A 13201-nucleotide genomic window follows, 5' to 3' on the forward strand; every position below is an offset into this window, starting at 1 on the left:
GCCTTATAATCCGTATGAATTCTGGTTGTGCTCACTGACCTCGAACCAATTTTATGAGGTACACGACGCTCAAAAATCAGTCAAAAATGTTTTAGTACGACTTTGGTAAGCTACGAAGCCGCACCGCTTGATGGATTGTCGGCTACCGTAGTCAGAAGCCTGGCGGAGTAATCTATTCACTTCAATTCAATTCAATTTTATTTTTCTAGCGCCAAATCACAACAACAGTTGCCTCAAGGCGCTTTATATTGTACAGGTAGATCCTACAATAATAGATACAGAGAAAAACCCAACAATCATATGACCCCCTATGAGCAAGCACTTTGGCGACAGTGGGAAGGAAAAACTCCCTTTTAACAGGAAGAAACCTCCGCAGAACCAGGCTCAGGGAGGGGCGGGGCCATCTGCTGCGACCATTCTGGGTCCTAAACTCCTCCTTCAGGTCCCAAAGTCAAACGAACACTGCAGCATCACTGAGAGTTAAAAACTGTCTAAATTCTTTCATCTTTAATAAAATCATCAGCGTTGCTGCTTTACCAGGTGTAACAATTAAGTTTAACATCCAGGCATCCATGAAAACAGAATTTAACGGAGTTAGAAGTTAGCAGGAAGTTAGCTCGCTAGCTTCCACCTAAACATGATATAGCATGTTCTGACTGAGAGATTTCTGAAAAATTCAAACGTACAGCTCTGCTATCACTTCCAACATAAATGAAGACAGGAAACTAAACAGCAGTGACGTTTGTAGGGTTACTGAAGTTGGGCTAGCTGGTATATAATGATGTGCTACGTGATCGCTAGCGACACAGCTATGTTAGCATAACATAAACACAGTGAAGCTGGAGGATGAACGCTAACTTTTTTCCACTCGATAAAAGTTAACGTGAGGGTTCCGATGGTTAGGGACAAATGCAATCGCATGGCAGGATGCTGTAAACGGACCAAACTTCAGTCAGGAGAACAACTGAGATAATCCATCCACAATACGAGGTTAGTCATTAATATACTGCAACAACATGGGAATAGAGCAGCTGCAGAGAATTCAACATTAATGAATCAATGGTACGGAAGTGGAGGAAGCAAGAAGAATGAGTTGAGTAAGTTTACTTTCTGACTGTTCCGCTTAATGTGTCTTATAATCCGGTGTGCCTTATGTACGAAAACAGACCCGTTCATCGACAGTGCGCATTAAAATACGGTATGATGGAAGACTGGCAGCCCGCCCAGTGTGTACTTAGAGATGGCACGATACCACTTTTTTATGTCCGATACCGATACCGATATCATAAATTTGGATATCTGCCGATACCGATATGAATCCGATATAGTGTTTTTTAATCAACAAAACTGTTTTTTTAAATATCTTGCTGCATTTTGTATAAGTTCATACTCAAGTTTAAAACAACAACTACACTAAAGCTATTCTGTTATACCTGTATGCAAAAAAAATATTTCATAGTTCAGCAATACTGATCAATCTAATAAACTTAACCTACACCATCCTCCCTATTCTGGTATTTTAAAGAGTACTTAGCGTAAATATTAAGCAACCTAACTAATAGGGTTCCAACTCCCAGCAACAACAAAAATAAATAAATAAAAAATAGGGAACCACCCCTCACGCTCCACCTCATGATGCTTAATCGACGTAATCAACCTTAATTTGATGCAGTGTGAAAAAAAATGCACAGAAATCAATTATTTTTCAAGAAATATTAAATAGATTCAACATCTTTCTTCAACAAAATTGCAGACTGCACAGATGGTACCTTCCCAAAGGAAAAAGTACTATAGCTTACTAGGGTATATATATTAGACTTAATAGTTACTATATACAGTAATTGACTTCTATTCATTTTACATCAAATTAAAACTTTGGGTGTCAGATAATTATTTATTAAAAGCTGACATTTTAAATGAGAATAAGAAAGAAAAGTATGTCTTTGTGCCCCCTTTTCCCGTTAATGCCCTATCGGCCCCCCTGGCTAAACTTTGCTAGATCCGCCCCTGCACAGTTACCAGCCGTCAGCTACGTAGAAAACGATCCTGGTGTAGAAAGTAATATTAAATAAATTGTAACAACAGCTTATCAAGCTTAAACGTGCTGCTGTTGTTCAGCCGCTGGTTTCCTCTTTCTGGGCAAAGTGGACCAAAAACAAACAAGAGAGACTCGCGACAGAAAAGCCGATCAGCTGATCATTAGCAGTTTCATGATTGAAGTAGCAGCCGGAGAGCGAGAGGCAGTCGCTCGTTAAGCTTAACGCAGGAATGCTTTACAAACATTCAGAGATGGACTTACACACTTGCTTTACTTCTCTCGGGGATAACTTTGTCGGAGATGAAATGCCGGGTTGCTAGCGAAGCTCCAAATGCTATCCAGACCACCGACAGGTCCCGCATGCCACAGCCGCTCTATCACGTGATGCATACTGCTCCGACGTGCTAACGTTCTGAGGTGAGTTACGGCGTGTTGCAAGTTTTGTGAGGTGCTTTCGTGATATTTAATGGATCGGATTACATTTTTTATTTTTCTCCGATATCCGATCCAGTAATTTAGGTCAGTATCGGACCGATACCGATACGTAATATCGGATCGGTCCATCTCTAGTACCTAGCCTCTCGCCCATTCTTATGAATTTATAGAAGTGTCATTGCATGAATGATACAAAATAAATAGATTCATTAGTTCAGTATAGTTGTTGTCTAGACGGTGCACAGAGTCAAATAAGGGAAAACTCTGTGTGATAAGGGTGGGTTGGTTTGGTTGATCTTTATTTTTGTCCGTGTGGTCATGACATGTCGGATACCGCTGTCATATTGGTTACAGCAGCCGTGTTTACCGGTGGTCTTGACTCACTCAGCAATGAAGAGTGCAACACTCACACTTACAGATGCACACATAACCATACATCTCGCTGAGTGACGTTGTCCCTGTCTGGTTCTGCAGCCGCAAACCTAGAATGTTTAGTCATTTTTCACCCAGAGGATAATTACCTAAATAAGAGAAAGGTGGAGTGTGTGTCTGTTCGCATGGCTGGTTATGTAATTTTGTCAGTGACCTTTTAAGCAACAATATTTTGCTTTCTGTCTCCTTGTGCGTTATGCAGTAGTCACACATAAAGGGATTGAATGTGGGGAAGGAAACACGTCACGATTTATTTTTCTCTGTCTGTGTTTGTTCTAATCCTTCCTCATCCTCTCTGTTCTTTTCAGAGTGACCAAGTCCTGGTTTGGTGTGAAAACCACAGACGCTGTGCTCAGGTAAATACTACACACACTCACAAGCTTGGGCTATGACATCATACCAATTTGTTAATTTGGTCCAAGACTTACCAGGAACATTAAGCATATAACCAACCCCTCATTGTCCCGTTACCTCAAACATCAAGAAACAGTCCTAACCCCTAAACAAAATAGGAGCGAATGCCCGGGTTCGTCTTCTTTTAGCAGCATACCCTGCGCAGTGTCCAAAGCTATAGCCTGCCAAAAACACCTTCCTTGAAAATTACCTACACATTGTGTTGACACAGACCAAATCATCTACAATGGAGCACAACTGATTCCTCAGCAGATCTTATCTATCTGCCTGTTTTTTGAGCGGTATCTGCCCTTATAATGGTCGATAAATGAAAATTAAAAAGTAAAGAAGAGACAGGAGAAACATCCTTCAACCCTGTTATCAGTGTTGATGTTGCATAGTTTGTCCACCAGAGGGCAGTCTGCACATATCTGTTCACAACTTGTGTTTAATAAAACATCGCAAACACAAAAACCAGCTAATCCGAGCCGAGTCGGGCAGCGTGGAAATGAGTAAATGAATAACTTCACATAACAAATGTTAATGGAGATCTGTTTATGTTTTGCGTATCAGAAAGAAAAAAATGATTGAATATAATATATCTTTTCTAAATATCAGCCGTAGAAATCCTGTATCAGTCAGATTCTGTTAATCAGAAGGTAATAGTAAAGTTTATCTAACTTTCTCAAAGTGGGACTGCAGTAGCTAGTTGCTGTAGCTAGCTGCTGTAACAACTAGCTAGAGCAACTAGCTAGTGCTAGTTGCCACTAGCCACTGCTAATAGCAACAGTTTAGTTACAGTTTTCTTGTGATAGCATAAAAGTACAAATGCAAATGATGGCATTTATTAAGGTCTATGGAGATTCTGCAGGGCCGTAAATCAACTTCACCTGCATAAAACTCTGGCTCCAGAGTTAGCAGTGAGGACCAGTTAATTGAAAAAAGTAATTAATTACTGATTACTTCTCCATTAAGTAATCCCATTACTCTACTGATTACTTATTTTCAAAAGTAATTAGTTACTTATTAGTGATTACTTCCCCAAGAACTTAATCCTGTTACTTTATTGATTGGTTATTTTCAAAAGTAATTTTGTTACTTTTTAAAAACATGCTACCCAAACTGAATACGTAATAAAGCAACAGACCTTTCAGCCCAATTGTAATTTTTTTCTCCATAATCCATCATATAAAAAATGAATCATAATGAAAAAGTCTCTTTTTAAAACTTGTTTTATTATTTTAATCTTTTAACTTTATGCATCAAGCAAAAATTAAATTATATGCAACAGTCTTTGACTTGAAGAAATTGTTTAACATTTAAACCTATTTTCTGCATATTCCAGCATCATAAAATAAAATATTTTTTGTGTTTACACTCACTCTTTCAAATAGATGCAAGTAAAACACAGCAAATGTCAGTGAATGTCACATTCCGTGGCAGCGTGCTCGCTGCTCGCTCAGACTGAAGTTTAATTTTTCGCTGTAGAAAGAAGTTTTCTTCCCACGCAGAGTGTGCAGGGACCTAATGTTTTTGTCACTTTTTACAGAATCAAACTCAAAGTAATGTGAGTACTTCCAAGCTTTAAACGCTGCACGGTTGTACTCTCTCCATCACTCCATATTATCCACTGTTGATCTGCACACGTCTGTTGCTGCCACGAACGTCGTACACTCTCAAAATCAAAATCACACTTTAGTAGCGCAGTAACGTTGCATGCTTATAGGAAAGTAACAGTAATCTAATTACTTTTTTTGCAATGCTAATCCCTTACTTTACTCCTTACCTGAAAAAAGTACTGCGTTGCTGCCCATCTCTGGTGAGGACCGCAGAGTCAAACCAAAGACAAAAATGTAAAAAAGATCAGAGGAAGTGAAATCTTTGCACTAGTTGTACTAAATGCGTTTGGCACAGATTTGCCTCCTGTCACATGATTAAAGCAGCCTTTTAAACTCAACACATGCATGCTTGTGGCTGTGTTACTGAATATCGTTTTTCAGCATATTATCTCGGTTTGATTAGCTGGCACATTTAAAACATTGGAAGCGTCAATTGAAAATGAGCAGAAAAATATGCACACGTGTTTTTTGTCCTCGGTGTGTACAAGAGCATACTGTAAATCTCTCTCCCCTTGATTAGCTGGCACATTTAAAACATTGGAAGCGTCAATTGAAAATGAGCAGAAAAATATGCACACGTGTTTTTTGTCCTCAGTGTGTACAAGAGCATACTGTAAACTATCCTGAGTCTGTAGCAACAAACTTGATTGTGCAACTGCACGTTAGAAGGCCAAGTGCCTCATAGTGGCCCACCTCAAAATGAAAAGGAACTTGGTGAGAGTGTCCCTATCCATTCACTCTCCTGTGGAGTCTTTAAGCCTCCACATTGCTTTCGTAATAGAACAGGTTTTGTTTTCATTTCAAATAATGTTCTCCTCTGTATCCCATTATCCATCCTCCATGGAGCAAAAATTAACGTGCTTATTCACTTTACACTGTCAGTAGGCTCAGGGTCTGTGTGTGTGTGTGTGTGTGTGTGTGTGTGCAAACATGCACGTGTGGTAATTCATTGTTTGGTTCAGGAAGCGTTTCCGTGCCCGGTATTTTTAGCTGCCAGTCTGTCCGCTCTACAGCAGTGTTTCCCATCGTAGTCTTATAGCAGGCCAACACACAAGACTGAAACTAGTTCTCCACTGTTTGGATGTTAATAATCATGTTTTAAATGTGTAAATACTAAATGCTAAAAACCTAAATCCAGGGAAATGCACAGCACTGTGCAAAAGTCCTGAGCAACCAGCCAGCAGCAGCCAGACTTCTCCAGGTTTTCTGAGATCTTTCAAAGTTCTTCTTTGAACTTTGGCTGCTTTATTGTTCATTTTCAGTGGAGTGGTTTTGTTTGTTTCGCCCGTGAATCATTCAAGCATGTTGTTTAAGTACGTTGTTACTAGCAGTTTATCACAAAACACATAATTTGTAATTTATTTTGTTGAAACTATGAAAAATACCAAAATATAACGCAAAATGCAAAAAGATTCCTTAAGAGCCAAAACCTGACATATCTCAGCACAGTGTGTCAAATAATAGTGCAGAGTGTCCTTAAAGAAATTTAGGAAACTGGACAAGTGGAGGACAAAAGAATAAGTGGGAGGCCTGAAAACTTTATCTAAAGCTGAAAGTCATGTCCTTAAGAAATAGGAAAGAATCCAGCAAAGACCTGACACCGAACTTGAGAGATGCATCTGGAACTTCAGTTGATCTATCTGCAATTTGCCAAAACCTCATCAGAAATGGTCTCAGTGGAAGGGTGGCTGTCAAGAAGCCATTCTTAAGGAAGTGAAACAAGGGGAAAAGGCTGCAGTATGCCAAATTACACAAGAACTGGACTAAAACTCAGTGGCAGCAGTGGATATGGAGCGATGAATCCAAATTTGAAGGAGGAGGTGTGGAGAGAGGTAGAACAGCCAGTGTCTACAGCCTTTAGTGAAACACGGGGGAGGCTCTGTCACGATTTGGGGCATTTTTCAGCCGGTGGTGTTGGTGATCTTCTCGAAATTTAGGGGAACTGTGAATGCAGGAACGTATTGTTGGATTTTGATGCACCGTGCAAAACCATCTGGACAGTTTCTTTGACAGTGGTCACTGCAGTAAAGAGAAACGTTTGTGCAGTGCTCTCTTAGAAAAGTGTACTATAAGGACGGTACAAAGATAATGATTCTTTGCTATAAGTAACAAAACATGAAAAATGTCCTTCAAATAACCTTCCATCACGACCTTTTACTCACTGACCGTAACTCACTCTCGACTTCTCGAAAGACTCTAACTTTTTATTGATGCGTTTTCTGAACTCCTCGTTCGAGTTCAGACAAATCGAAAAGCCTCAACCCAGCTGGAAGCACACCTGAGCAGTATTTCACTTCTTACGACATTTCCAAGCTTTGCTACAAATTCACAAGACAGTTGGATAATGGAAAAGGTACAAACAGGCACAGCGAGAGGCCTTTTCTGTATAGCGTGTATTTCAGTCGAGTGTGTATGCGTTTGTAATGGGGTCAGTGGGGGTTAGTGTCAACAGCAGCCAAGAGCCCCCACTGAAAGCTCAACCACCAGACCGTTGCAGGGGATACCACGCTGAGCGAAACATCAACTTTCAACTACACTTACCCCCGCCGTCACCTCAAACAAAAAAACACAAACAGATATTGTTCCTTTGACCTGCCCACACTAATCCCTTCCTTTGTCTCGACTTCTCCAGTTCTTCCCAGTTTGCTGCTTCTACAAAGAAACATCCTATCGTTTCAGAAAATATGAAACGGAAGTTTAAAGCCACGTCTTTGTGTTTTGCTGTTGTACACGTGTGAATACCGGCACGGCATTGCGCTGTAATCGAGGTCCGACGGCAGTCTCTCAAACTGGCCGGCGGAGGTCGATGCAGTTTTCCTCTCAGATAGCGTGATACTGCACAGACGTGCACCGTGTCTCTTCTTGCTTGTTTGAATTGCAAAGTTATTAATTCTTACTGTTTTACAGCCTGTTGAAAGTGGATACAGCCCAATTTGTAAAAGTCACCGCAGTAGGCCAAGCAAAATAAATTAGAGCAGAAAAGCACATATCCTAGTCCTCTGCCGTAATTGCCAAGATTAATCAAAATAACGAATTGCATAGCGAAAGAAGTCCAGCAGTGTTTAATGCACTCAAGGTGTGCGTATTTGCTAACTGGATGTTTGAGAGATGTTCAGACTTTGCTGCTTTTTATTGATTATGCACCCGGGGAGCGTTGCACGCTGCACAGTTTACGTCTTGTTGCTTCACAGGTTTTTGCTAAAAATGAAGAGAACTCTAGTCTTCTCTATTCTGGTTTGATGTTTAACCCCTGATCATGATAACGGGTTACTGTGAGATACAGAAAGACAGATAAGGATCGCTGAGAGTGATTTGGTCACACCAGAGACTCCAGTCGCTGTAATGTGAGACGGTCTCTATTATTGTTCTCGCTGAAACGTCTCAGCAACATTCAATATATCCACATGACTCTGGGGATAATCTGACTTCTCCTCAGAAAAGGTTGCAACAATGCAGTACTGTTTATTTTTAATAATGTACTTTCAGGATACATATATATATCTATATCTACACACATACTGAAAAATCACAGTGAGCCCGACAAAGTCCTTTCCTCTAAAAAAGAGCAGAAACATATAAAAATGGTTTCTTTCACTTTACAAGTATGTAGGTTTCAAAATCTCAGCAGGTATTTGCTGTCAACTTGACTGTGGCGTTTATGACACATCACGAAGGCGATAAAACATACTCATGAGCACGTGCAGTATGTGTCTTGATGCATGCTCAGTCATCCAGGTAAGTAAATCCCAAAACGTTGATCTCCGGTGTTGCTTCAACAGCTGCTCTTGTAGAAGTAAGCAGCTACCACACATGTGAGGTTTTGTCTTGGTTGAGTGCTGCAGTTACTGCTCGTACAGTTAGCTTTTGTGGGCAGAAGTAAATTCTCAATGCATCCACACAGACACAACCTTCTTGATTGAAAGCTGCAGTTAAATGAAACCTGATCTTAAAAGCCAGCATCATGTGTGCCTTCAGAAACTGCTTTTTGTCCAAAGACACGCATAAATTGATGATCCCAAATTGGCTGTAGGTCTTAGTGTGGGAGCGAACGATCGTCTGTGTCTCTGTGATGTCCCTGGGATAGGCTGGTGACCTGTTCACAGTGCACCCTGCCCCCTGGGATGGAGCGCGGCTCCCCCACGACCCTAAATTGGATAAGTAGTGAAGAAAACAGACAGATGGACACTGTTAGGATTTGTACTCTGCGCTGGATAAACTATGTGATGTTACACTGATCTGAAATGTTCTTATTAACCAAAAGCAGTTATAGCCAAAATATAAGCTGACATTAGCTGATATTGTAAAACCGAATCGGTCACGTTTCTATATTCAGCTGCGGTCTTGATCATTTCACTCTGAGAGAAAAAAGAATGAGAAACTCAGAAGGGAGGAAGTAGCAGGGAGTCTACTGGTCGTTAGCCGTTGATCTGTTGAAGGAAAAACATGCCTCTGAATGTCTGATTTCAGGCGCTTTCTCTCGGGAACTACATTTTCTTGTGCTTATAAACCCAATTTTAGGGTTATTAGGTAGGCAAATCTAACAACAATGACTCAGTCTTAACCTTCAACGTTCGACCGGAGGATCTCATAAAGCCTTTTGGCAGTGTAGCATGCTCAGTAACTTTTGATGGAGACTTTTATGGAACAATTTGGGACTAATGTTTGTCTCCCTTCAGCTGCTTTTTCACTCCCTAATGCAAAGCTGAGCAAAGATGGACTTACTGACATTCAGCATATGTAACACAGTCTATCTGCTCACGCAGCATACTCCCATCCATAGGAGTGGGTGCTTGTTTTTTTCACAGTACTCTATATTTCTCAGAAGTTGTAGCTCCGGTGAGCTGAGGTCTTTTTACACAACAAACACAAAGGAATAAAAAAATGTGATGAAACAAGATCACGGGTAAAGGAATGCACCTCAGTAGAGCTTCATATATATCTGTGTGTTGCATACGTCTCTCTGTCGGAGACAAACACCAACCAGGCGGATGCTGCCATAACACACATGGTTTGTGTCACACCGTCAGTGCGCTCTCTTTCATGGGAGCTCACAAAAACTAAACTACAGCCCTCACTCAATTCCTCTATCTTTCTATTTCCTCCTTTTATCTCTCACTTCTCACACACACACACACACACACAACACACACACACACACACACACACACACACACACACACACACACACACACACACACACACCACTCCAACACACTCACTGGGATCTATAACATCTACCCTTACCCCCAATGAAACCCTGTCACTAAAACCACATTTTGAGTCTCCAAAATGCTTCAAACTTGCTGGGACCAGGATTTTGGTCCCCATAAGTATAGAAGCTTCCAATTTTTGGGCCCCACAAAGATATGAGTACACACTCACACTCACACACATACATATTGCAGATGTAGTAATGTGTACCAGGTGTTTAAGACAGTAGGATGTCTAACAATAAACAGATCTGGTGAGGAACAAAGGAGCTCATTTATATTGTGATCATCCCATCATTCTTCCCATCTAATTTATTGCTCTGAATTTACATGACTTTACTGCAGTAGGTCTGTGGATCGATCGATCGATCATATCGATCTCATCGACTTCTATTACTCTACTTCCTTCATTAATCTATCTATCTATCTATCTATCTATCTATCTATCTATCTATCTATCTATCTATCTATCTATCTATCTATCTATCTATCTATCTATCTATCTATCTATCTATCTATCTATCTATCTATCTATCTATCATAATCATAATAAGAGCTGTGGCAGATTTACATTTTTGTACTTGTTCCGTACTCCAGCATCTCCTGGTGTTTCCTAAAGCAATTCTCCAGGTCAGGTGGGATTTGTAGAGACTCCAGTACATTGCAGAGCATTCGTGAAAAATTGTAGACACATTACAGAATTCACATTCGCTCCATTAACTGCCATGTACCCACAGATTTGAGTAAGAGCTATCAGTCTGTCGCTGTCCGGACCAGATGAGGTGCCCTTCCCTTCCATCACGTCCTTTAAGTTTCATATTCTCCCCCCTGCAACCCGGAGACTTCCAGAGAACACTGCAGGATGGGTTATACGTGTCATGGGAATCATGCCACCGAATTGCTAGCTGGCATCATATCTGGAGCCTTTCTGTGTGAAGTTTGCACCTTCTCCATGTCCAAAGACACAAGTTAATGCATGCACGTTAGATTGACTGGCAAATCCAAACGGGCTGTGTGTGAACATAAACTGTCGTCCTCTCTGTGTTAGCTCTACCTGTCCGAGGACTATGGGAAAGGGTTCACTTATCAAATAGTTGACTCCACGGTCCAGTCTGCAGCACTCTTCCTTTCTCCTCCTTAGAGTTTAGAGGAGATCCTTCTGTCTTGCTTAATTTGGAAGTGCAACAGCTGCAAACAACAGCTTATATAAGCCTCCATGTCCTTTCCTGGCAACATTTTGATATTCAGCTCTTTTCCACTTTTCCCACAGTCATTTCCAATCACCCATCCTGGCTGTGCCAACACGTCAAATAGCTGTCAAGTCGAGAGTTGCTGGTTGGTACATATATAACATGTACTTGGCTAAAAGAGTTAACTCTATCAAGCTTTCAAATTAAATAGTTTAACCACCACCAGGCACCAAACACGTGAGTGTTATTGTCCATACTTTATTTGTTAGTCCAGCATCTGTTGATTGGGAAAAAGCAAAGAGAGGGTTAGGGAATGGGAAAAGGGAGGAAGTTCTGGTAGTATTCAGTCAGAGGTCCTTTGTGGGCACATGTGCTTCGAGAGGTGAAGAAGTTAAACACTAAACTAACTACAAGCATTCGTCTTTTTTCGCTCCTATGCTTCATACCAGTCTCTTCCCGTTTCTCTATCATCTTTCTTGCAGCCCTTTCCCTCCTCCCACAAGCTGCCGTCTTAAGTTAGCTCTCATTGTTTTGCATGTTTTTCCAAAAGTCTGGAAAAAGTCTAACATGCTTTTCAATGGGATTTTTGGAATTTGTTCCACTGCTTTTCACTCAAATGCCACAAAGCCCGTAGTGTGCGTGCACATGTGTGCATGCACGTGTCAGTATTTAGATAATAAAGAAAGAATCCTCCTGTCTTCTGAAGTGATTTGCAGACTTTCATTTGACAATACACCTTTAACCTGATGACAGACAAGTTATTATGTGTCTTAGCGAGGTTTGTCATTAAGAGGGCCGAGTCTAGCACAGGTAAGCTTTGCTGGAAATCAGCTTGGTTACTTTCAGGTGAAAACTTCAAGAGGGTGCTATTTTTTACCTGGAAAAAAGCCTTCAAGTTCCTAAAATAGCTGATGATTGAAGGTGATACAAACTGATGGAGCTTTAATGTCTTTAACAGGATAAAGATACAAAGCACTCTCTCTCTCTTTTGCACTGGGGAATCAGTATAGCTCCGTTAAACACATTTACATATTTATTTATAAATTATAGAGTTCATATCAACTTTAATTTAAAACTGTGTAAACGGTCAACTAAATCACCCAAATTCTATTCACACTGTAAAGCAATATGAACAATCAAATGAGGGCATCCAGTTTTGCGTTGGGATGAGTCTTGCTGCTGTGGTTTCGGGTCCACGTGTCCCCTTAGAAGTCTAGAGTGATAAAACATTTCTAATGATGGATGTGGCGTCCTCCAGGATAACAGTTCCCCCATCCACAGGACGCGAAGACTCACCGAGTGGTTTGGTGAATATGAATATGCTGTGACTCATACGCTGTGGACTCTGAACCCAGCTGAAAGCCTATGAGAAGCTGTGGAAGATTTAAGATGGTGCTCTCCACCTCCATCAACTGAAAAGCAAATGAAGGAAATATTTGGGGAGAACGGTGCAGAAGGAGAGTCAACGCCAGGTTGCACTGAATCACTTTGTGTTGTTTTTTCCTTGAGTTAGTCACCTGTGTCTTTGTACCACAGGTTACAGCGAGCTAAGTAAACTCTGAAGAGCCGATGACAGGACGAGCACATAAATAAGCAGCAGCAGTTTTCCACGTTGCCTCCCCTGCACTAGTGCCTGTGTGTGCAGAGTGAGCACATCTGGTGGCTGTCTTTCTTTCCTCTGTCACTCTCGCCCTCTTTTTTTTTTCTGGACCTGCTTCGCTGTTTGTCTTTCATCTCCACTCTCCTTTTCAACTGACACTCACTTCTCCCCCTCCTCCGAAACCACATCTCTCCCATTTCCTCTCCACCCTCTTGCCGAGTGCGGCTGTCATCCCTCTATTGTGGCAGGTGAGGCCGTAAAACAGCGGGCGAGACCGGAGGAGG

General features: G+C 41.1%; 1 protein-coding gene across 5 annotated transcripts in view; it reads left to right on the forward strand.

Annotated features, from left to right (window-relative positions):
* anos1b (anosmin 1b) overlaps positions 1 to 13201 on the forward strand; it is a 65528-nt gene that overhangs the window by 24334 nt on the left and 27993 nt on the right. The window contains exon 1 of one of the 5 annotated variants that reach the window (XM_042215939.1): positions 2801 to 3261. The exons of 3 other annotated variants lie outside the window; for them this stretch is intronic. In XM_042215939.1, coding sequence (XP_042071873.1) covers positions 3130 to 3261 — 132 coding nt within the window. In that variant the 5' untranslated portion in view covers positions 2801 to 3129. Of the gene's footprint in view, positions 1 to 2800; positions 3262 to 13201 lie in introns of those variants that run through there. One more of the 5 variants, XM_042215937.1, reaches the window with a different exon arrangement.

This window comes from Haplochromis burtoni, unplaced genomic scaffold, assembly GCF_018398535.1.
Source record: "Haplochromis burtoni strain Fernald_Lab_line unplaced genomic scaffold, NCSU_Asbu1 Contig_875, whole genome shotgun sequence".
Taxonomy (NCBI): Eukaryota; Metazoa; Chordata; class Actinopteri; order Cichliformes; family Cichlidae; genus Haplochromis; species Haplochromis burtoni.